At 52.3% G+C, this 26,019-nt stretch overlaps 1 protein-coding gene across 1 annotated transcript; it reads right to left on the bottom strand.

Moving 5' to 3' along the window:
• Positions 1-778: 778 nt before the first annotated feature.
• Positions 779-23,375, bottom strand: hs6st2 (heparan sulfate 6-O-sulfotransferase 2). The gene is made up of 2 exons (XM_088597168.1): positions 22,289-23,375; positions 779-2,826 (listed from the first exon to the last, which is right to left on the bottom strand). The coding sequence occupies exons 1-2, from the start codon at positions 22,858-22,860 to the stop codon at positions 2,049-2,051; spliced, it is 1,350 nt and encodes a 449-aa protein (XP_088453294.1). The 5' UTR covers positions 22,861-23,375; the 3' UTR covers positions 779-2,048.
• Positions 23,376-26,019: the final 2,644 nt, after the last annotated feature.

Raw genomic sequence — 26,019 nt, forward strand, 5'->3', positions numbered from 1 at the left:
AAGCCATCTATCAGCAGCAGAGTTTTAGAGCTGATCTGGAACAAAAACCAGCCCACAGCGCCGGTAACCACTGATTACATCTTCTTGTTACAGTTTATCTGCCAGTTTATGATATAATTCTGCTGGCGGTTTGATTAAAGAGGTTTTTCACACCGGCTCACCGGTCCCTCAGGACCAGAGGGCACCCGTTACTGCTCTGTCCTCCTGACTAGTGTGTGATTGGCCTGCAGATGAAGAGAGAAATCGTCTAACTGCACAAGTAAGACCAGGTGGGATTCAAGAAGGGATATTATAATACACCGTCCTGTCGGAAAATCTAACTTGGGCACTGGGGAAGGAAATTCAAAACTCATTAGAACCTTGTACATTATAACTTATTTGAGGTATCAAGTCAAAATATCAAAGTCAAGATAGCATTTACCCTGTATCGAGCGCCCTCTGGTGTTTAAAAGCATTAAGCGTCACAGTCGTTCTGTCTGCTCTTCCTGATATCTATGGTCTCCAGTGTGTGTCCTCCTCAGGGCCGGAAGGACGTCACAGGGCAGCACCTGAGCGCCACCTGTCGACCAGCTCCGGAACAGCGGGCAGGATCCTACTGTAGTCCTGCATCAACTTTCCTTTCCTTCAATCTTGTGGGTGCAAATCAGAAGGTTTTGGGAATTCCTCACAAAGAGGCATGCAAAACGCGAGGCCGCTTGTCTGTGCGAAGATCAAATCAAACTGCGGTGGCTGAAAACCTGTCTGTACAAAAGCTTGGACAGCAACACGCAGGAGACTCTTTTAAAGCGGAAGCCATTTTTTATTTATGGCAAAGCGTACTTCATCCCAGCCATTCCCTATATACAAAAAATGATATATTTACAGACAGAATACGAGATGGGATCCATGCGCGCCACAGTGTACAAAAATAAGATAAAAGCACACAGAGTAAAAGTGTTCGAATAAGCCCCGGTTTCGAGCACCTGTATCAGTTAAGACTCGTCGTTAAGGCTCACAAATTAAAACTTTGTAAAGTCTTGTGTCGTAAAATAGCTTCACTAAACCATCCACGGCTCACAGCAGCAGCAGGCACGAGCTGTGCATCATCCAAACCCGCACAGGCGACGCCGGGCCAGCGGTCCCAACGCAAGCCACATGGCCTGACCCGCCGCGGGGGCAGGGCGCCGAGGAACACCCCGCACCGGCGACCGGCTGCAGGGACAGATCGCTGGCTCTGTCGCTGTGCAGCGACGGGACAAAGGGGGCGAGATCAGATAAGATCATCCTATTGGCCGAATACAATTTCTTGCATGAGGAATTCGTCTTTTCGCAGACCCCAGCTTGCTCTCCATGAGACACACAGACAGGGAGAGAGAAGCTGGGGGTCAGAGCGCAGGGTCAGACATTTTTATACGGCGCCCCTGGAGCAGCTGGGGTTCAGGGCCTTGCTCAGGGGCCCAGCGGAGTAGGATTCCTCTGCCGCCCGCGACAACCTTCCAGCCACGGGCGCCGATCCTGAACCAGAGAGCCACTGCTCCGCCCCAGAGAGAATCTGGCACACGATGACCGGGGCAGCAGAGCCACACTCACCGGGCAGCAGGTTGTAGATCCCGGCCCATCCAAGCAAGAGGAAAAGACAGAAATAAGGGGGTGCAAAATCCCCCCCCCCAACATTTTGTAATTTGCATGAACCGGTCTTCACACCTTCACACACGTACTGTAGTGAATACAGACACCTACAGGATGCACGACACACATACTGATCTGCGGTAATAACTTAGGGGAAGAGGCGTCTCCTCGTGGGTGGAGCACAGGAAAGGGAGGTCAGAGTTCGGCCCTCTCTGTCGGGGGCAGGAGGGGGGGGTGGATCGTGGCGATCGAGGTCACCACCACCCCGGTCGGGAGGCTTTTCCACACTCCGGAGGGGAACTCGGAAGTCTAGCGTTAAGGTCTTCTAAGTATCTTTAAATAAAACGCCGGTTCGGGACGCTGCGGTCCAGTGCTGACAGAAGGGTGTTTCCTGGCCGGTCCGGGCCCCGCAGGGCGGGTCAGCCCCCCCGGGTCCCTCGTTACCGTCGCCACTGGGCCACGTTGCCCAGGTAGTCGCCCCCCAGCTCCGTGGCGTTCTCCTCCTGGTCCCACCAGCCCAGGGCCGGCCCGGCCTCCTCCTGTCCGCGGGGGGGGGCGCCCCCGCCCGGCCGGCCGCCGCCCCCCCCGCCGCCGCCCGCCAGCCGCTGCCACCTCTCCCGCTGGCGCCGCCGCCGGGCCTCGCGCCGCTCCTGCTGCCGGGCGAACCGGAAGCGCTGCAGGAAGAGGTCGCGGGCGAAGTCGTACAGCTCCACGTCCAGCCCGTTGAGGCGGCGGATGCGGGCCTGCGCGGCGGCCGCCACCTCCACGCCGGAGGCCCGCGTGCTGTTGAGCTGCGTGAAGGGCGAGATGAAGGCCATGCGGAAGGTGCGCTCGAACAGGTACTGCGTCTTGCGCTGGAACTCCGTCAGCCCGAAGAAGGCCATGCCCTGCAGGTTGCGCTTGGCGCTGTCCAGCAGCACCCGGCCGCGCGCCTCCTCGCTCATCGCCGTCAGGTTGTAGCAGCCCACCAGGCTCAGGTCGGCCAGCATGCGCGCCTGCCGGTTGTTGGCCAGGTTGTGGGGGCAGCCCATGAACTCCTCCAGCGTGCAGCCCGACCAGTCGTCGCCCGTGTAGCAGCTGGGCAGCTCCGAGGACGTGGGCGCCCGGCCGTCGCACACGTGCAGAGACGCCTTCCAGGTGGCCCCCCGCTGCACGTGGCGCCACTCGCTCAGGTAGCGCGACACCGGGTCCCGCAGGATGGTGATGTAGTAGTAGTTCCTGAGGGGGAGGAGAGCAGGGAGAGAGTCAGTCCCACCACAAGCAAGGGCGGCGCGGGAAGGCTGGGCTCAGCCGGCGCCACCGGTTTCCTGGGAGGACCCTGCTGTCCCAACGAAGGACGCGGTTCAGGAAGAGCGCCGAGGAGGCCACTCCAGTTCATCTAGAGATGTGATGGAAACCAACCCTTCTGCTTCTACGATGCAATTACACCCATTTACAAATCCTGCGCTGACAGCTCTCCAGGCAGGATCATGCAGTATCATGCAATCTGGAAACATCTGGAGAGGTACATTTTCCAAACCCCAGACTAAAAATACACAGGTGCCGCAGACGAGCGGTTCTGCTCCGAGTGATTGGCCATTCTGGCTTCCACTGACTATTCAATACAGCACCACACCCTCTTGTGAAAGAATATACACTATATATCCAGGCAATATAAACTCCCTCTCATGGGTGTTATTAAGAGGCGGCAAACCCACTTAAAGCCACTAAAGCTGTATAAAAACCAGTCTCAAGACCTAAGGGCGGCTTCCTTCCACAGTTCGAAATCAGAACCAGGACGGGAGTACAGACTGGTAGAAATGGTCGTCCTGTAATGCCTCGGTCAGGCACTAGGGGGCAGCACAGACAGTATAATGATACCGGAGGAGACCAACTGAGGGGCTTGCTGCTGCATTTACTGACAAAGATCTGGCTGCGAAGGGAACAATTGCCATGCTGAGAGCTCGTTCTGGTGTGAGCTATCCGCTGTCAGCTGTCAGGGGTGTGAAGCTTTGATCAGACTGAGCAAAGATGCTCACAGAAAGGGGAAAACGGGCAAATAGGGAAAGACAGACGGTCAGCGCAAAGGAATGGCGAAGGTGAAACTGCAGAAAACGGAGCGTTTTGGCACAGAGAGACTAGCCAAAACTAGCAGCAATTTCCTCATTTTACACCAGGGAACTGGGGGAGCAGGGAGCTCACAACAGGCCAGTTCTGGTCGGAGAAGAAAACTGCGCTACGCTGCAGCGAAAGACAAAATGTTTAAGACATTGTTTGTCATCGTTTAAGATGTCGCAGGCTCCAAAGCGCTAAATGGAGCAGAGGCTCGTCCTGCACCAGGACCCAAGACCCGAGACCCCTCTGGTGGACTGATCCCACCCTCCCTTCGACAGCACTCAGCCAACTGTGGAATCGGGGAGGATGAATGTCTATGACACAGATGGTGATATTACTGAAAGATTTCAATATGCCACACAAATGCTGGGACACTGGGATGGGAAATACAGATGCTGAAACTGAAATGGGACATTTATTGACCTTATTAAAGCTTCTTGGAAAAGGAACCTACTGGGAAAATCCTGCTGCTACTGATCTAGTTTAGACCACGAACAGGAGGCACGTCTTTACACTAAGAGCTGTGGGAGTGTGGAACAAGCTACCCAGCCATGTATCATGCTTTCTTTCAAGAAAAAGGTGGATGAGAATCTGGAATTAATTAGCCACTGACAACCAAAAAGGCTAATCATGCCACATAGTCTCATCGCTTAAGTCCTTATGTTTTTTTTTTTCCAAAGAACCGGGAAATAATTATCAGAGGATATGTGAGAGAACCATAAAAAACGTGCTTATAGCATGAGAGCTTTTGATGTTCAGTAGATTTTAAATCCCTAAGGTTTGAGGATAGAGCAGGATGGTTTGAGAAGAGGCAGAGCAGGTGGTGAACTGGGAACAGATGGATTTAGAGGCAGCAGCATGGTTATACATCAAAAACAATGTTCAAGGCTCAAAACCAAGTCCTCAAAAAATCAGTTGAAGTATAGGAACATATGGGCTAAAGGGAAAATGAAGCCAAATCGACTGGAAGGAAGAGCACGCTGTGCATAGTGTATATACGACTGTAGCACGACCAGCTACAGGAAGAAATGACAAAGATATTAAATTCACAGAGAGAGAGAGCAAAGAATATTGCAACACGGGCAAAAAATAATGCAGGTCGACAATAGCAATGGAAGTGTAGAAGCTCAGGTCAGTAGTTTACAGGATAATGGAAAATTTAGATTGCTTTCGCTACTAAACTACCAAATGAGCAAGATGGACTCAATGCCTCAACCCCTACGCCCCCAGCCTCTCTCGGGTTCCCCCAACAGCAGGACACAGCAGCATGTGCTGCTCGGCACTTTGTTACACCTTTCTTTAACCTGACCACGGCCCTCCTAGGACATCAGCTCCCCGTGCTGTGCTGCCGTTTTCCTGTCGGACAGGTCCGTGTGCTCACCTGCTGAAACACACCCAAAACCTACACGTCTGCCGAGGTGAATCTGCAAACCCCGGCCGGCTCCACAGCGCTCGAGCTGGGACTAATCTGCTTGATCAGGCGTTTTTGGCCGCTGTATTATTAGGCCTTGATTGCCGGATCGATTTTCCGATCCGCGATGTAGCCACGTCTCTGGGTAGAGAAAGGGAATTACAAACGTGTGCCGGGGACAATAAAGAGCCTGTCTGCTGATCGGATCCACATCGATCCGCGGACGGAATTCCTACTGGCTCCGAGCAGCCACGGCCCCAGAAAAGCTATATGCTATATGCAACAAAACGGGATTTGCACTGACATGCGGGATATGGGATAACGATCTCTCGAGCTGTAAAACAATCAAAACCGCAGCGATTTCGAAAAAAGCGTTGATTCTGTATTTTCACTCTGCTAGGGAACAGGACGAGCCGGGCCCCCTAACAGCCTTTCCATGGATCGATTCCAGGCCACGTTCAGGAAGAGTGGCAAAGAGTCACAGCAGCTGCACCTCACCGGTATTAAAACTCGCATTTCAGCGTGACAGTGGCAGAATCCTAGTTTATATTCCCTCCTGGGAGTGCGGTCAAGGAATGCGTTTTGACAAGGCATGTAAGCAGTCTTAAAACAAGCCAGTAAATACCCCTGACATCGATATTTATGGTTTTACGGGACAAATAAAACAAAACGCTAAACAATGCTGACATGTCTAAATAAAGCTGTGTGTTCGATCCCTCCAGGGACCATCTAGATCCGTCAGATTCGACTGTTCTTCTCCGGAACGGGACTCCCGCTCCCCCTCCGCGCTCTCTCCCCGGGGACGGGGGGGACGGGGGGTGTCCAAGAGAACTTACAAGAGCCTGGGAGCTGCACCATACTGGCTCCATACAGCGGCGGTCTTCAGTGCACAGCCAGGGGGGCCACCTTTTACTGCTACAGTCAGGCAAGGCAGAGCCAGGAGGTGCTGAAGAGACTCGCCACAGGCAGCAGGGGGCGCTCACGTACCTTTAAGCAGAGGGTGGGGGCTGCTTGGGATTGAGTCTATCAGACAACAACTGAACCACAGAGGGGGCTCTAGCAGGGCAAGGACTGAAGGGATAAAAAAAAAAAAAAGACGCAGGAACATTGAAGTTGTGTCATTAAAATAATCAAGAAACCAACAATCCAAAGAAGGAGCCGAGAGTCTGCGCGAGGACAGGCACTGCTGCAACTGTTCACATCAGCGGTCTAAACATCAGCCTTCTGGACGAGCATCTGCACCAGGCCCTGCATCGTGCAGAATGCCAAGGTACTGCAGACACTAGACACGTGTCCATTCAGTTCATCATTACAGCAGTACACAAACACTGCACTGCCAAAACAGAATGTGTCAAATCACGTACAAAACAACAGACGTGTGAACATAGAAGCATATTACAAGAAACTGCACGGCCACAGACGAGCACACAATATTGTGTTGGAATAAACAATAATACACCTTTGGTCAAGACGGATTGGGAACAGAAAAATGCAGGCCCTTTTCATTCCATGCATTTCAACTGCATTAGCTGCCTTTCAGACACCTTAAATGTGCTAGACAAGATAGGCATCCACACTTTTAGAGCCCCAGAAACCAGACTCAAGGCCGCCTCAGGATAGTAGGTCACATTCTAGTTCTACAGGCCACATCAGTCATAAATAAAACATGTTATTCATTCTGTGGAGTGCATACTGGCACACCAACGATGATTGGTTTCTCTATAAAGTGCCCTGTTAGAAACTGGACGATTTCCTGTTCAGACACTTCAATCATGACCAATTCCATCGTGTCTCAGCATTACAAAAGCCTTCGCAAAGTGACGAGCCTCTAGTCTCTTGGGTAGCTTACAAAATTAATTCCTAGCTTGGCGTTTGGAACAGCATCTCATGATAGGCTAGAAAGATCAAGTATCTGGGCCAAGTGATCTGTAGATCTGGTGCTGCTACATATTAGGACTGTCACTCTCTCTATTCCACAGAGCTGTGTCACTCCCTCCCTTATCAGATGGAAATACTGCAGAGGAAATGGCACACAGATGAAAAGAGCTTCAGGCTTTGAGGGCTGAGGCTTTTAAACTCCTAGAAGGGTCCAGAAACGTGAAGCAGCAGGATCAGACTTGGGAACAACAGAGCCCGAGACAAAAAGGGGAAAAAAACAAACTCAAGGGAAAATGAAAAGAAACGGACAAGTTTCATCTGAACTGGAAAGAATGTTTCTCGTGGTTTGTGTCTATTTCACATGACCTATAGTTACTGCATTGCTGCAAATTAATGTCATGCCTTTCCGAAAGGCAGCCGAGTCTTTCTGAACGATAATCTGACGGGGAGCAGCCATGCGAAAGATCATGTCGCTGCTATAGTCGGCTCGCGCAATTGAGAAATTGACAATTTCTCACCCCATTTCGCTGAAAGTGCAATTAGACCCTCGGAGCCCAAATTCACTCCGTTCGTCACAAGGTGATGAAACTTTTTAAAGTTCAAAACAAGAACAAGGGAAATTGCCAGCTAAAAAAGTGACAATCTTCAATGCAAAACTACAGTACATCTTTACAGCTCTGATAAGCCTTTACGTCCAATAACCTTTCAAATAACTTCAGATAACCTTCCAAAATAAATCTGCCCAACAAAACCGATTAACTTTACATATAAACCAACTTGACTGTTACAGCCGTGAAAAGTATTAAATTGAAATTTTTCATCACAGAAGTCGAAACACTTTCTTCTTTGCTTCAAAGTGTTTTTTCAAACAAACTGTGACGTAAGCCAGACTAAATTGAGACTACTTTTATGTTTTTAAAAAGACTTCATATTGTATATCATTTTGGAAATGCATTTAATATCCGGAAGATACAAAAATTACACTATAATGTGTTGAATACTTTGAATATTCTACAAATATTTGACCCTATTTTTCTTGGATTTATTTTTATACTCGGTATAATAGATAAGCATTTGTATCGATTCTTCAAAGTCTCTCAGTGGAAGTGATACACTGTGGAAAACTATGAAAATCAAATAGGGCTATTTATGTCATATTGTTGTAGAAGTCAAACAATTGCAAAAAAATGGATAAACATATCCAGACCTATTTTCAGTGATTAGGGATGTTTTTCTATGCATATGTATAACTATACACAGAAATATTAACGACACAAACGCTTGCAATGATCACGTGCTGTGTTTTGAGTACCTTGAAGTTTACTTTAATGCCCCAAGCAGTGTTTTGATCTTTAGGGACACATACCTGTATGTGTTTTTAAATTGAACAATCCTAAAGGCTGTAAAGGTATACAATTGTCCAGCTTCTTCAGGTGCAGATGAACAATACTAAATAAACCAATTAAAATGTTTTTTTCAACCCCCTTATTCCTGGTGAGGGTTGGAAAAACCTGGAGCCTGACCTGGAAGCACAGATATCAGGGCAGGACCACACCCTCGATGGGAAGCCGGTCTACTACAGTGCACATGGATACACGCTCAAGAACCAATTATACTGGATAGAGTGTCTCTGGGAGCTGGGAAGGAACCAGTTCACCTGGAGAAGACTCACATTACTATGAGGAGAACATGCAAACTCCACACAGACCGTGAACCAGTAATCCAACCCAGGCCCCAAGACCTGTGAGTCAGCAGCACTAGCCATGGTGCCACCCAAACTGCTCAATAAGTACAATAAAATAACAAGAAAACAGATCGAAAAAATTCACAATTCCAAGATATAGACACTGATCATCGGCCCGTATTGGATTATTTTGTTGAATGGTGTGACAACTCCTTCCTTCAACTTAGTGTGTCAAAAACCAAAGACATGTTCTGTGATTATGGAAAGCACCCACCAGCTCCAGACAACGGCCACTGAGGAGCGAGAAACTGCAATTCTCAACAGTTCCAAATATCTTGGCATTGTTGTTGACTACAAACTACCCTTTGAGGAAAACACAGATGCCATAAGAAAACTTTTAATGTGTGTACTACAACGATAACTTTATGCTACAGAACGTTCACTGTCACTGTGTTCACTGCGGTAGACTGGCGTGATAACCTTCACACACACACACAATAAAAACAGACTGCGCCGGACCGCGAAGGCAGCCAGCAAAATTATTGGCGCACAACAGCTACAGCTTTCAGAACTGTACGGTGAAACAAACAGTGTGGAAGGCCAATATAAACACCGACTGTCATGACCGCCCCCAGCACAGTGAGTCTGAGCTCCTTCCACCCGGGCATCGATTCAGACGGCCCAGACTGAAATTCAATAGGACCAGGTTAACTTTTATTCCTACAGCAATCAGCCAGCTTAATTTGGACAACTGATTGCACATTTTACTTAATATATATTTCTCTTTCTCAACATGCATGTTTGCTAATGGGTCCATGGTGTGTTCAATGTATTGTGGATTCTGTTGTGTCTTTTACCTGCCTGCAAAGCAAATTTCCCCATCTGGGACAATAAAAGTCAAAGTAAGCAAGCAACACTCGCACCACAGTCAGGCCAATTTTCGCTCGTGTTTTGCAAAATCTCTTAAAACCGACAACATAGCTAACAAGCTGGAAGCCACGACTACTAAAAATGTACAATGAACTCTGCTTTAAAAAAACACTATTATCTGTTTTTAGGCACAGCATGCAAGGACGAACCACAGTGAAGCGTGCAGCTACACCTCTCCTTCGGTGCCTGTTGTGGTGCCGGCAAGTGCACTGATTTACAAGGGCCACTCGTGTTCGCCGTGTCCTATCTCTACACTTGACCTGATGTTACTGCTGACATGATGAGCCGACAGGGGATTCCCCCGACAGCGTGCAGGTTGCAGCCTGTCTGCCAGGCTCCTGTGCTGGGGAATGCTCACCTCATTGGGTTTCATGGCTTCTCTGCTTGGTCCAGTAACCGGACTCCGCAGCTGCCCACGATGGCCCAGCAACGGGACACCGATCGCCCCCTCAGACACACACGCAGCCCAGCAACGGGACACCGATCGCCCCCTCAGACACACACGCAGCCCAGCAACGGGACACCGATCGCCCCCTCAGACACACACACAGCCCAGCAACGGGACACCGATCGCCCCCTCAGACACACACACAGCCCAGCAACGGGACACCGATCGCCCCCTCAGACACACACGCAGCCCAGCAATGGGACACCGATCGCCCCCTCAGACACACACACAGCCCAGCAACGGGACACCGATCGCCCCCTCAGACACACACACAGCCCAGCAACGGGACACCGATCGCCCCCTCAGACACACACACAGCCCAGCAACGGGACACCGATCGCCCCCTCAGACACACACACAGCCCAGCAACGGGACACCGATCGCCCCCTCAGACACACACACAGCCCAGCAACGGGACACCGATCGCCCCCTCAGACACACACGCAGCCCAGCAACGGGACACCGATCGCCCCCTCAGACACACACACAGAGCAGCAACGGGACACCGATCGCCCCCTCAGACACACACACAGCCCAGCAACGGGACACCGATCGCCCCCTCAGACACACACACAGCCCAGCAACGGGACACCGATCGCCCCCTCAGACACACACACAGCCCAGCAACGGGACACCGATCGCCCCCTCAGACACACACACAGCCCAGCAACGGGACACCGATCGCCCCCTCAGACACACACGCAGCCCAGCAATGGGACACCGATCGCCCCCTCAGACACACACACAGAGCAGCAACGGGACACCGATCGCCCCCTCAGACACACAGACAGGTAGAAATAGGACACCGGTCGTCCCCGCAGACAGATGGACGCAGCCAGCCCAGCAGAAGGACACCCCCTGGCCCCTCGGGCAGACGGACTGCCCGGCGTTATCGGACATGCCACACCCAGGTTGGGAGACTTGACTGAGGGTTGGGAACATCCCTCCACACCCTCTGTCCCTGTCCACCAGCTCGCTGAAGGATGACACAGCACGGTTCTCAGACACTGACTACTCTTCAACTTCCAGCCCATCTGGACCAAGACTGGAGACACGCCCCCCCATCCCATCCAGGCTCTGTATGTCACCCGCTGCGACGTCCACTTCACTGCCAATCAGATCTCTACAACTACACTGGTCCTGACCATCTCTTGCCAGTTACTTTTTCTGTTATGATTTTACTTCCGCCTGTGTGGAGGGCTCCATCAGAGTGGCCTCCTTTCTGCAAAAGACGTTGGGGGGGGAGGAAAAAAACAAACTGGCGTCGACGTGATCCCAGGATGCTAACCGAGAGAGGAGACTCTCAGCTCAGCCTCTCGGAGAAAGTGCTAAGTGATTTCTGTCCGGGTCTGAATTATTCAAACTCCGCTAAAGAGAAGAGTCTTAAACCCCTCTGTTCCACTCCGACGTCTGACTGGAAACACGGAGAGGCACTGCTGACCCCTCCACGTCCCGTCTCAGAGCGGGTTCACCCAGAGTGTCACCCATGTTTAATTCACAGCAGGGATCTCCACCCCTCCTCCCTCCCGCCCACAGAAACTGAACTCATGACACTCGCCGCCGAGAACCGCCCCGGGGCTCCGCCGCTGCCCGCGGCCGTTTCGCGGGAGACGGGCTCGAGAGGGGAGGGAGGCAGGGAGCGGAGCGCGCGCGGAGGGAGGGGAAAGTAGGGCAGCGTGTATAATTCAGGAGCACGCCGGCTCCCGACGGGGTGGCGAGGCGCAAAACGCGTTCGTTAACACCCGGGCCCGCTCGCGAGCCAGATGATCCGGCGCCCGGGGAGTGCGCTTCGGTCAGGGGGCCGGCCCACAGTTCACTCCTCACACGCGAGTGAACCAAGCCTCACGACTCGCTGCCCGGTCCAGCCTGCTGCTGCATCCCCATTCGTTTTTTTGAAGCATCTTTCCTACATTTGCGCTGCTTCACAACCATTCCTCCATTTTTAACCATCTCTTCCAATCCAGGGGTGCTGGGGAGCTGGGGCCTATCCTGGCAAGAAAGGGCCAAAGGGAGGGTACAACCCAGACAGAGGGCCACTCCATTGCAGGGGCAGATGGGTAGAAACACACACGACCGCATAGGGACCATTTTCCCACAAGCCAACTAACCCACCAGCATGGCTTTGGCCTGGAGGAGGAAACCGGAGCACCCAGAGGAAACAAAGGGAGAACATGCAAGCTCCACTCCACAACCAGCATGGGATAAATATTTCAATGTGCTGCGGTAATCCGGAGAAGCTCGCTATGCGAGCCATTGCCTAAAGAGCCACCTCCAATGATGCGATCATTTCACGGTGAATAGCAAAGTGTGCCGGAGCTCAAAGAACTGCAAGAACGATGCTGGAATGATTAAGATGCGAGATTTGTCTCCATGTAACCTGCAGTTATTTTGAGAATCCACAGGTTTTTTTGTGGGGCACGAAGGTCTGAGCGTGGCATCGCTCATCTAGGCGCTGATCATGCCAGCCTCTGTACAGAAACACGGCCGTGTGCTGCACATCCACCTTTCTCTCTCCCGTTCCGCGTGTGGCTTCAAAGGGTTTATATCGCAGCACAACACCCAAGAACCCAAACGATTTAAGTTGATCACACCCTCAGCAAGAGAGGAAGGCCTTCATTTTTGAGGGGAAGTAAGGAGACAGGGTCTTTCGCCTCCGCCAGCTACACCACCGAACAGTTGCAATGCAAAGACCACTTCCAGGGCAAACTATAAAACGTTGCTTCTTCTGAAAGGCGGGAACAAGTCACCTTGACCGAGGGCTTGAAGAACAGAGCCACACCCTCCCGCCTGGTCCACCAGCCCGTCCACATGCAGGCTGTGCTGCGCTGCACTGGAGGCCCTGCAGAAAAAGACATCGAAACAGCGGCACTGCACAGGAAGCACCTGCTGCCGGGGCCTCAAGACAGCACCGAAAACGGGGGGAGAGGAGGAGGAACAACCGGCTGTCGAGCAATTAGCTGGATGCAAGTCTCAAATTCCTGTGCTGTTCCGTGACCAGCTTTCTGTGGCGCGATGAGGTGAGCCGAAAAACCTCTCGGCCACTTTTCGCGTGGCCGAGAGAAAGCCTGCTGTCACTGGCAGAACCGCACATCGCTGGAAACTCAAGGTCAGGCACCGATGTCCTGTCGGCCTGGACGATGGAAGATGATATACCCAGAGCAAGCTTCCTTCAGGACCCACGATGATTATAGCCTACTCTTAACAATAAAACAACCAGCATGACTTTCACATGTATGGCTCTGATTGAAGCAGAGGAAATCCAAGTTTCACCTTAGCTGCTAACAAAGGACTAAAACACAAAGTCTGTCATTTGCACCTTTCTACCGTATCCTACCAATGCTACCATATCCCATATCACTGCCCTTTATTAACTCCATTACAACCCACACAGTGGCATAGCGATTTCGCCCCGGCAGAAACAGATGGGAAGAATGCATGGACGGTGGGGAGGGGAACGAAAGACAAAGAACGTATCGGCCCACACGTCTGTCAGCAGAGGGATGGGATCAGACAGGACTACATCTAGCTGGGAGGCACAAGCCTCAGAGACAGCGTTCTTGAAAGGCCCCTGAATTATTCATGGCAGAAAAATGACTTTCCGTACAATTAATTCTTCATCTTCCCCACAAGATTAAGGAGAAGAACCAGCGGCTTGTGCAATCCCACCTCCTGCTCTTATGATGAAGCCTGGAATCCACCCAACGCACCCCAGGCCATCGACCGGGATTCCTCTGCATCGGATTTCGGAAGACAGCAAAAGGACGGACCACTGGAATTCTGCTTGTTTTCCCAATCTGGATATTCATTTTTAGCAAGTGCATTGCCCACGCCACAGACCGTCTAAAACACAAATTGCAAGGCCAGAGGTAGAGGAGGCTGAAGAGGGGCAGGATGAGTTCATCAAAAAAACAATTTTTCGGGGACGTTCCTACAGGGGTTGCTTCGCACCCTTGCTGGCGGTGGGAACAGTTGGGACTGGACGAGGTCCAATGTGAACACACGTTCCCCGAGGTGCTGAAGTCCTTTTAACGCTGGGGATCCCCAAGGAAGGTTGGCCTTCGGTCAAGGTTGTGCTGAGTGGAGATGGCGTATCTGGGGGCAGAGCTGTGAGCTCCAGCCGAGATTTCGTGTGGGGCAAGAAAGAGCAACTACGCTTCTCAATCTGGCCACACACTATCATTGTACGGGCCTACTCATTGTGCCAAAAGAACCGCAGTGCTGGATATTACCAGGGAGGATCAGTGACCTGCTCTCTAACCGAGCACAGCAGCTCAATCATTAAAGGTGTACGTCTGGAGGTCAGAGCAAACCCTACAGGCCATGATACACTGGTCAAGTACAGACAGCCAATGGAAGAGCTGCAAATGTCACCAAACGATAATGTTTGAGCAGGGGATCTGCGTATCAAAACCAAAATTGCTCAGCTGTCCTTGGCTTTCCTGAATGATGCATCTGGTGGCGCCCAACAACTGCATTTGTCATCCAGAATCTTTGGTCAGGGGGGCCAGCAGAGCAGCATGGAGTGGCTGGCTAAGGCTCTGGGTACCGAATAAAAAACAAACCTCTGCACATACCCTCTTTGCTTTTTCAATCACCGGCTAGCATTTTCCATTCTGATAGCACGTGGCTCTATCTCGTTACAGGAACAGGCGAGAAAAGGAAATAAAAACTTGTTAAAAAAAGTGTTAATTAAAATTCTTCTCATTAGAAGCTTTGAGGAATCTGTGCGCAACCCCGCATTCAAATTTAACACAAACGGAAGTCGGAGTAATTACCTACTAAATCGATTCAACTGAAGTGCTGAATCCCCCCCCCCCCCCCAAGCATAATCAATTAACCTCTGCACCGTCCCAATAACGGTGCACACACCTCCCCTTCCTGCGAACTCCGCTAATTTCCTGTCACCCCGAGACGATAAACGAACTGAATTGTACACACTGACACTGTAATTCATTTCCTTCCTCGAAGGCACAACCAGAAGTTCTCTGCACCTGTGCCCCGTTTCCCGATGCCCCCTCGTGTCCCCGGAGCCGTGCAGAGGTGCGATAGGTTCCCGCCCCTAATTCGAGCTTTCCGTTATCGTGACCCGGAAGTCAGCTGTGCAGCACGTCCTGAGGTGGTCTCCCTCTGCCCCTCACGCAGGTGTTCACGGAGCTCCTGCTTCCAGCCCAACTCAAAAGGAACATTACCAAGCGCGTGCAGACTCAGCCTAGAGCTGATTTTCCACTGGTGTCCTAAGTCATAATAAGGGGAACTACATCTGCAAGCTTGCTGCAAAGCAGAGGCAACTATAAGCAGTAGTTGCACAGAGTGTGGGCAGAGAGGGATTCCCCTCACTCCCACTCTTCTGCAACCCCACGCCGCTCTTTTGCCTTTGCTATGGAGTGCTGCAGTTCACTCTGTACTCGCTCACGAATGCCTTTCCATCCCTGCCACTGTAAGACGAGAAGGCCCGCGCTCACTGAGCTCTGAAACCCCTCTCTCTCTCGTCAGGCCTCGTCTCCACCCCCAGACCCAGCGGGAGCACACCTTCCCCTCCTCGCTGCAAGGCTCCTGCCAGTCTGTAAGCCCAGGGTACGGCTGCACACTGCAGGGGCTCCACAGACGTCTAGAAAACCGACTGCTTTGCACCCAACCAATAGGAAATGGCCCAAAGTAGACAGGGCCGTGCACACGGCCTTTGTCAGCCCGCCAACCCACCAGGCCACTCCTGCCCCACGGCGTGCTGCGGCAACACGCCTCTCCCGGTGTGCGGCACGTTCCCCCGGTGACGTCACCACCGACCTGCTGGCGCCAGAGTCGCCATTTCACCGGGAGCCGCCAGTGCCCGGGCCGAGGTATGGCAGCTGGCCCACAGCAGCGCTGAGCCCAACAGCGCCTTGCTGCTCGAGGAATCCCAGCCGCAGGCAGACGGCGATGTGACAACGGGGTCCCGCACCTGCGACATCTGGATGATGGAGCTCAGACCGCCCCCAGAGCGTGTACTCATTCAGCAGCACAACGGAGCGTAAATACAGATGATTCCCAAGTTCTTTCCAGGGAAACCTACGCAGACGTGTGCCCAGGGTTTGAGAAACCTGTGCAGCGCAGGAAGGAGCCTGAACGGTTGGGTTAATTAAGGAACACTGCTGCACACAGCCAAATCACAACTCCAGCGTCATGCTCTCATCAAGCTTGCGATGCTCAAGAACCCTGCTGCTCTCACAATGCGAATGCTCCAAGGTCAGAGGCTGCTGGGGTCAAAGGTTTACGACGCCAACAACCCTCTGCGCAGCCAGGTCACGCATGCAGGCGTGCAGGACCTCTGGCCGAGAACCGCTACCGCTTCGCCGTCCAGACTCAGCTGGTCCAGCCCCAGCCAGCTGCATGTGGATCTGAGGACCTGGTGCTCTCACGAGATGTCAGAGGCTTCAGGATCTCAATGTCCCCTGTGGAGATAAGAGAGGCCCACCTGGTGCTAGCCTTTTACTCATCCGTCATGTCCGCCCAGATAAAACACTAGTCGAAGTTGATGTTTTGCGTTTTGCACCAAGGGGCTCCTCTAAATCTTCCAGCACACATACGCCAGCCCCACCACCACCCATCAGTTTCCCATTTGTCCAATAAACCCACTCGCTCACTTCAGCATATCCTCCTGCAAGGCCAGACTCCGTCCTGCTGCTGCTGCTGCTGAAGTGAAGCGAACGCAGCTCGGCTGCACACAAAGGCCTAATCTATTTGATGTAAATCAATGTGCTTCTTATTTAAATGGCTCAGCTTTCCTTTAGATGGTACATTGAATTGATTCATTAGGCGCGGAGTCACTGGCTGACGAGACTGCCTCTCTCTCTCTCTCTCTGTTTCTCTCTCGGAAAAGCGTGCTTGTGTTAGGTCGAGGGGAAATGACACAGAGGACACCAAGTAACCAGCCCCTGTCACAGGGCTCCTGACCCCACGTACACTGACTGGACAACGGGCAGGCACACTGCATCTCCACATTCCCCATTCACCCCTCCCTGCTGTGAATTTGGCAGCACAGTTCCGATTCTTGGGTCATCTGGTCTGTCGATATGCCAGATGCCTCCCCTTTCGTCTTTTAAAGTGGAGGCTCCAGGCATGTAGCACGTCTGACGTACAACTCCGGAGACCTGTCAAAACATACCTGCGGTGCATGACTGCATACACGGGCAGCACACAGAGATGCTGACAGACAGACTGCATGCGAACGGGAGAGAGCGAAATGAAGCAGACTGCAAGTGCGAGGTGGCCAGAACAGCGTGGCGACGGCCAAGGGCAGGAAGTACTAAGCAGAGAAAAGTCAGACAGCTTTTCAGCAGACGAGACTGCACAGCGCACGCCAGCAAACACTTCCTGAGCGCAGACAGGCATTGCTGCACGCAGACGTGTTGACTGTTTCCCTACACGCACATTAGCATGAAATGATGATAAGGGCAGCGGGGGGGGTGGGGGGGAAACAAAACAGACGCAACCTAATCGCTGAAAAGTTTCTCTTTTCATTTCATAACCTAATTTCAGGCTTAATTCGCCAAGAAGATGGAGAGAGCTTTTATCATCGCGCTGCTTCATCGACCCTTCCTGTCTTGCCCTTTCAGCGCAAAGCCACAGGATGTGAGAGAGAGCGAGCGAGCGGGCAGTCGCCCAGGTCCCGGGTTCCGGCAGGAAGCCCGCTGGCCGGAACGCCGCTGACCGCAGCTGCCGGCCGAGCCGGAGAAAGACGAGAACAGCGGAGGGCGAGGAACGCTCCTCCTGACCCGTACAAAAGTTCAGCGCCCTCCAGACCGCCCATTTAAAGAAGAGCAGAGTTTCCAGAAAACAATATCTACTGTCCGCCATCTACCGCAACAGCGAGACTCAGCAGCCTTGAAAGCAATTTCCTTTCATTAATGCACCATTGTATAAGCAAGGGACAGACCAAGTCCAGCTATCTCAAATGAGAGAAGAGGATGACAAATGAAAGCAGTGTTCACCCACGTGGTTTCATCGTGTCCGAAAATGACACTTCAGTGGATTCTGCGCTGTTCTGCTGGGAACCACACAGATGTTCCTGCAGCGCCCCCCCACCAGGATCCCAGTGATCCCAGTACCAGATTCTCCAGCCCCGATGTGACTTTACATGGAGCCTGACGGAGGGGAAGCACACCCTGTCGCCACTGGGAAGTTATAAAACATGCTTCTGAATCAGGAGCGGACGGGAATCAGTCCAGAACGTGCACTGTAATGGTGTAACATCTCTTGGAACCAACGAATTTAAAGAAAACATCCGAATGTTCGGCACACGGTGAAGTCCTCAGGCGAGCCGGGACTTCTGCACACAACGAGTAAGTTTAAGGCATTTAAATTTGACTTTTGACGTAGTACACAAGAGAAATAGAGCCAGCGTGAGGCATAACCAGTCTCTCCCTGACTGTTGCCCACTGTGATACCTGTCCTGGCCTCCCTGCCAGGGGGGCGGGGAGAGTGGGGGTTCAGAGGGGACAGCGTTCCTGACACCACCTCCCCGCCTGGCTCAGCTCCGTGAGGGTGCTGCTCTCTGCGCCGACAGCTGGAAATTCATAAGGAGGCGATGACGGCCATTGTTCACACCGACGGCTACAACACTTGTACGAAGCCTGCGTCAGCGAGCGCTCCGCTGGAAGACGCGAGCTGGCTGAGGTCTGCAGGAGGGGGAGAGAACAGCTGAGAAACTGGGGGAACTGGGTGCCCTGCCACTACAAACGTCGCCGAGCGAGTGACGCCAGATGCAAGGTCCGTCTGTCGGAGCTGCAGAAACGAGAGGGACACCGAGACGGGACACGAGGGGGGAGGGAGGGGAACAGATCTCAGCGGGGTGCTCTGGTGGGATGGGGAGGCCGAGAGGGAGGAAATGCGGGGCGAGCTCCGCAGAGCTGCACAGAGAGAGGCAGGTGAGCAGGCAGAGCTGCTGCACAGAGAGAGGCAGGCGAGCAGGCAGAGCTGCTGCACAGAGAGAGGCAGGCACACACACAGCAGTCTCATCACCTCGCCAACGCACAGCCAAACGACGTGAAGCTCAGCAGTGATCCTCAGCCACACGCATCCTGTTTACAAACCCTACAGATCCCAGACAAATGCCCGAAATGCAGATTTGGCCTCTTTTAACATTCCCTATGAGACGGGGCAATGACGCGAGCTTGATTAGATTAGAGGAAACCTGCCCTCCAGTGCCTAATGGCATATAAATATGACAAGGCCCTAATTAAACTTTCAGCGACGTGTCAGCCGGCTCGAAGTCCCGACTCACTCCTGTAAAGTGGGAACAGATGTGATTTACAGAGCAATCATTTTTGGCGGTGCCTCTTGAAGAGGGAACAGGAAAGGGAAAGCAATGTTCTCTAGGCTGTGCATCAGCAAAAGGCAATATTTCTTGTGTGCTCTGCATGTCGGCCAGCCATGCACCAACAGCTCCTGACCAGGAAGTTCGAAGCGAGCAGCAGTGACCTTTCAGCCAGCCCGTTCTCTGCCAAGGATGAAATCTCCCTTCTTCCCAGCCTGTTGCTGGAAGCAGCACGAAACCCGCTCCCTCTCCTCAGCCCCCATCGCAGGGAAGCTTGGGGAGAAGATCCGTCTCAAGATGCGAAACGGTCCCCACAACTCCAGGATCCCACAGGCAAAGCGGACATCCAGGACCAGGAATGAGGAAGGCGCGTTTGCAACTTGAGGACTAACTTCAACCCCGCGGCAAAGTACATTCAAGACGTTCAGGCTTGTATTTGGAACAAGGAAGGTGTAGCATCAGGGACACCCACACAGCAGTTCTGGCAGGGCCAGAGTTAGGAGCAGTTTGGGTCAGTCCTGGGACCACTAAGAACTTACTGCAGCACAGCTGCCTGCAGTCCAACAAGCTCCTTAATCACAATACTCAATTTACGCATCAAGCAATCAATTGCTGGTTATGTCACCATACTGCAACAGAGGAGAGGGGGGATTCTGCATTGGACTTCCCCTGAAAATCTTTTCTGGGGGAGCTGGGGGCTACTGCAGCACGGACAGAGGTGTCTGGGACATGAAGACCAGATGCAACAATTTCTTTGGACTGAAAGCAGTTGCTATATGCGCTGCCAGAACTTTACTTCTGGGTGTCCAGAGTACAGCGGATTGCTTTACATCAGCAGACACATTGCTGAGAACGGTTGAACACTTCTCCCAGTCAAAGGAGGTCTGTCTGTAACAAGCAGGCCCAGAAGACCTCCTGCATCCCCTGAGGACCAGAGCAGGGAACCACCTGCTTCAGACCAGGAAACTCTAGAACCCTGGGGTCCCCGGGACCCCATCATCTCTATGTCTCCATCACCACCAGGCTCCCAGTTACGGACCCCAACTGATAACCACCAAGCCAGCAAGTGTTTCATCATCTCCAGGGTTAATTTTGAAAGGGTTTTCAAGTTTAACGGCGATCTTTTAGCGAGACTTCAAGAGGTACCGCTCCTTGCAGATATGATCAAGGTTGAAATCGGAGGCATTATTAATTCGATTGAAACGACAGCTCGGGAGGGATGAAAAACGCAAACGGATACCGGAGCCAGGCGCACCAGGGCTCGGAAAGCCCTGGACTAAGGAAAGACAGGTACAGGCCCCGCCTTTGATGCGGCCAGCAGCTCAATTAAAAACCTGAATCACCCCTCATCAGCAATTAACAGGCTTGTTCGGAGCAGCGAGGCCGGCGCGGCCAGTCACGGGAGATTTCCACACCTTCCGCGCGGACATCGCGAGCGGTTTCACGGCACGAAGGCGGAGGCGCGCGTGCGAGGACAGGAAGGTCGTGTCTCTCGAAGTATCGAGAGAAACCTTTCGAGCGCTCCTTCCGGTCCTTCTGCACCTACCTGGAAGGAGCGAGTGAATACATTCAAATTAAATTGCATCTGCCGGGGGGGGGGCAGGCTCCTGACATGAGTTTCCCCTCCCCAACCACCCCCCCCCCCGCGCGTGTCGTTTCCAGACGAGTCCAAAACGCTCGTCTGCTGGAATACAAATGACAGAGATGTTTTGTTTGTTTTGTTTTGGGGTTTTTTTTTTTAACCCTGGAAGGCCTCACGCATGCCTTTCACACCGAGCCCCTGCCATCACAGGGGTCCCGAGTCCGTCCGCTGCAGCGCTGAATTCAGGACCGTGGCTGTCGTTTCAGCAAACACAGCTGAGCGGTGCCGAGCTCAAAGAGCCTTGAACACACTAGGCTCTGTCAATCCGAACCCAGGTGTAAAAATAAAACACTCAATGGAGAAATGGCGGTCCAGCTTCAGGGAGCCTCGGATAACGGGGAGATTCCACAAAGTGAAACATTTACCATGCATTCAGCGGTTACATCGCCGTTAACGACGCATCTCATCCTCGTTGCCAGACGACGGCTGCGCCCGGCCGCCTCGATTACAGGAACGCGACGGCAGTCTCTGCGATTCGGTTAACACAGGAAAATAAAACCCCAGCTCAGATCGAGTCGCCGAAGAAGAAGAAGAAGAAGAAGCAAAACTTCAAACGGTTTACTTTCCCGCAGAGCCCTGTTCAGATAGAAGATGAACGCGCTCGTCTGTTGGACGACAGCTCTGCTGTGGCTCAAGTACCGAGGCTGAAGCCCGCGGTTCCCACCGAGTCGGAAGAGTGAACTCCGACACACCTGGCCGGCCGGCAGGTCGGAAAACAGACGCGCAGTGTGCCAATGTCCCCGAATCCTCTAGAACAGCCCTACCCCCCCCGAACCACACGAGCAGTCGTGTATAGTGTTACGCAGAGGGCATCGACAGTTTCGGCCACTGCTCTCGATGTACACGGGGACGGTGATTTTAAAAGGATGCACTCTTAAGCCTAACCGTGGCCTTTCCGAGCGCAGCGGGACACGCTTACTGTACCTCGGAGGACCTGGCGCACAGAGCCGCGACTCCTTGCAATTCAGGAGAGCCGCGGGAGGAGAGCTACTGTAAAGTTCCTGATCGACGCATCCCCGTGTGCGCAGAACTACCATCGAGCTGCCACAGTCCATAACTCGCTTAATAGCTAATATTATTATTATTATTATTATTATTATTATTATTATTATTATGAGTGTCACTTGGCGGAACACAGCTCATATGAAGCGGGCTCCTAAAAGGATTTCTGAAGAGACCAGTCGAGGTTTACCTACCGCCTGAAACCGGGTGACAATTATTATGGGGGTCCCCCCGTCCCTCCTGGCCCGTTTTACATCAAATACCCGCCCCGTCTGTGTCGCTCTCTCGCCCGGACTCACCTGGGGGTCTTCTCGGCCGCCGCCGCAGCCGCCGCCTCGCGGTCGCCCATGACGGCGGGCACGCAGCTCGTGAGCTCGGTCCAGTCCGCGTGCAGCCCGCAGCTCCAGCCCGTGGAGAAGCGCGAGAAGAGCCAGGTCTCCTGCTTGCCGGGCCGGTGGCACGTGCACTTCTTCTGGCCGGCCCGGCACTCGCACGGCCGCTCCAGCTGGATGTTGCGCACCAGGTGCCGCCCGAAGGTGGTGCCGCCGGTCTTCTGGATGTGCAGGAAGACGATCACGTCGTCCCCCTTGATGTTGAAGTCCACGGCGCGGCGCAGCTCGGCCGCCGTGAAGTTGTAGCGGGGGACAAAGCGAGCCGGGGTCCAGTCCTCCGAGACATACGGGTCCCCACCCCCGCCGCCGCCGCCGCCCGCAGCCCCAGCGCCGCCCGCAGCCGGGGACGAAGCCCAGCTTCCCTGCAGGCGGAGCAGCAGCTGGCAGTCGGTGCCGGGGCATACGTACTGCAGAACGATCACCCCGAAGAGGAACAGCATAACCAGGGCAAGCAGGAGCCTGTTGGATTTCTCATCCATGTTCGCGGGGAAGATCCAAACGCATTACTCGCCGCTGCCGTGGAGCCCCCAGCGCTGACTCGGGCTAGCTGTTGCAACCCTCCTCGTCAACAGCGAAAACAAAACAAAAACACGAAGCAGGCGAGGGTGGTGCGAGACGGACGGCAAGCTCGGTGCCGCCGATCTGCCTTCCCGTTTTAAAAAATCGCCTCTCCCCCCCTCCCCGTCCCCCACTTGTTTAACCGCTGCGGTCTCTTTCTCCCGTTCATACCTCCATGATCTGAGCCAATCCAATTTTTGTGTGTGTGTGTGTGCTATCCCATCAGCCCCTGCCGAAGCCCGAGAGCTCGTGCCGTGACTGGAGGAAGGAAGGGGCGCGAGCAGCTCGCGGATGCCCCCAGCGCCGCTCGATGTGTCCAATCGCCGTAATTCAATTACAGGCGGACTTCATCGCGGCACACTGTTTCGGATAAAACTAACAGCCGGACACGGGTTATACGTGGGCTCAGGCTGTTTTAAATTGTCGTTTGACACTTGAAACCTGAGAATAGGTTGAGAGAATGAGCATCCACAATAAAGAAACATAAGCGCTTGCGAATGATCTTCTTCTCATTTCATCTGAGCCGCAGTATGAGTGTACACCCCGAGTGTTTTGAAATCATAAAAATGCACGTTTGCGCGTACAGAGACAACGTGCAAAAATCGGTTTTCCCCCGAGGGCCGCGTGTGTGTCACAGAGCGAAAAGAACGGGTGTCGGGGCACCAGGTGTCTCGGGCTGTACCGATGTGAAGTCGCCCTGGTGAGCAGTGGAACAATGCACGTTACCTCTGACCATCTGTGTACAGCCTTGGCCTGAACCAGCCCTGGCCAGATGGCTCTGACCATTGCACGAACGCCCCCCCCCCCGGGGGGGGTCAGTCGAGAGCCTTTGTTTAGAAGGCTTGAAAAAGCCCCGGTCACCACAGACCTGGAGCAGAAGGAGAGCTGGTGGACCCAGGAGAGGACACAGACACCGGGGAAGGCTCTGGCATCATCTTCCTCGCCCCCCTCCTCGACACTGGACTTGTGCAAATCAAGTGGGAACCACACTGTCTGGGACAGCCTGGACCGGAGGAGAGAGCCAAGAGCCGCCAGAGGAGCCACACAGACGACTGCAGTATTCTGGGACATGTGTGGGGTCACTGGGGTCCGACAGGGTGCCTGTGGGCAGTCTGGAATGTGTGTCTTTTAGGGGTGTGTGTTTTTTTATAATGTATTCTGGGTGTTGGATGTTGTTAACCACTAGGAAATAAAAGCACACTTTAGCCATTGGGAGTGGCTGTTTCTGGCGGTGATTCTGGGAGATGAGCAGAACCTGTGGCCAGGAAAGAGGGGTACAAATTCTACTTTTATAATAAATATAGGGGTACAAAAGGGGTAAAAAATGATATACCCCCTGGGGGTAGCAATTATAAAGCACCCTTTATAATTGCTAGGTGGTGTAGTCGTGCACAAAGCAAGAGTAATTCATGTTGGAGGGGTCACCTTACCCTGACACATGCAACAGCAGCTGGGTGTGTTAGGAGTGATGAGGATCTTCCGTGGGAATTCCAGGTTGGGATGAAAACTAGTTAGTGTACATTCCTATCCGGCGTGAGGAGGCTGCTTTCACTTAGAATCGACCACCCCTTCCTTTCGGTGTTTTTAATGGGGAGAAATTGCAGATGTGTTTTCATAGAGCTCTGTAACTAATATGTATGTACTCCTATCTACAGAACGGTAGCAACAGACTAACATCCAAAACTGTATACAAAGAAAACAGAAAAATAAACGTAGGCTACTGATAACCTTCCTTCGGATGAGACGTAAAACCGAGGTCCTGACTCTCTGTGGTCATTAAAAATCCCAGGGAGTTTCTTGAAAAGAGTAGGGGTGTCACCCCGGTGTCCTGGCCAAATTTCCCATTGGCCCTTACCAATCATGGCCTCCTAATAATCCTCTATGAATTGGCTACATTACTCTGCTCTCCTCCCCACTGATAGCTGATGTGTGATGAGTGTTCTGGCGCACTATGGCTGCCGTCGCATCATCCAGGTGGGGCTGCACATTGGTGTGGTGGAGGGGAGTCCCCATTACCTGTAAAAGCGCTTTGAGTGGAGTGTCCAGAAAAGCGCTATATAAGTGTAAGCAATTATTATTATTATTATTATTATTATTATTATTATTATTATTATTATTATTATTATTATTATTACTGATAACCATCTTATTACGTTTAAACCAAAATGTGGCAGTAAACGATTTATGTTTCTGCTTTGTGCTCTAATTCTACTTGGATTCAGTTTTTGTCGTTTCCATCATGCTATTTTGTAAACCAGGAATAAAAGACCTTTATTTTTTACTTGGAAAAAAACAATTAGTTCATCAGAATGGATCTTCAGGTGTCTATTAGGGAATTATTGAGTAAATCCCTGCAGGAGATAGAAAACAGGCTCCTACCTCAATATTAAGTCATCAACAGGGAACACTACATCCAGAGGTCAATAACTGACTGAAAAAGACTATTTCTCTGTTCGGAGGAGGGGAGGTATTGATCTACAGAAGTGAGCAGTTTAAGGGCTCTGGGTTTTTTTAAATGTGAGCTGTGCACTTGATTTCTGCAAACCTGTACTGACATGTTTCGCAGCCAGTGATGTGCTGAAAGGTTAAAATGATTATTATAGGAAAGACTGTAGCTTGACACACACACACACACACTGCAGTCATACTGCGATCTGAATATCTGATCATGAAATGCAGCACAGAAAACGTCTCCATACTGGGGAGCTGGTTTGGACATTCTGGTCTGGTTGGATGTAAGAGTGACACCTACTGGTCCACCAGTGCTCCTAACAGTGGCATCCTGTGTCAATAAGCAAGAAGAAACCATGGTTTGGCTGTTGAGCCTGCTTCAGACATGCAAGTGTGCAGATGCGCCTCTTGAAGACTCAACAGCGAAAGAGATTTTGTTTCTTCATGGAATCAACCTTCACTGGGGTGGCACAGTGGTGCAAGGGTCACTATTGCCCAATTTCACTGGCCCTGGACCTGAGTGCTGGGATGAACATCATGTGGTTCACGTGAAGTTGTCTCTCACACTCTCAGAGCTACAAGATTGCTGGAGCAACACAACGGAAGACAGGTTAGGGAACCCCAAGAAA

Source organism: Lepisosteus platostomus, chromosome 10 (assembly GCF_059453375.1).
Source record: "Lepisosteus platostomus isolate fLepPlt1 chromosome 10, fLepPlt1.hap1, whole genome shotgun sequence".
NCBI lineage: Eukaryota > Metazoa > Chordata > Actinopteri > Semionotiformes > Lepisosteidae > Lepisosteus > Lepisosteus platostomus.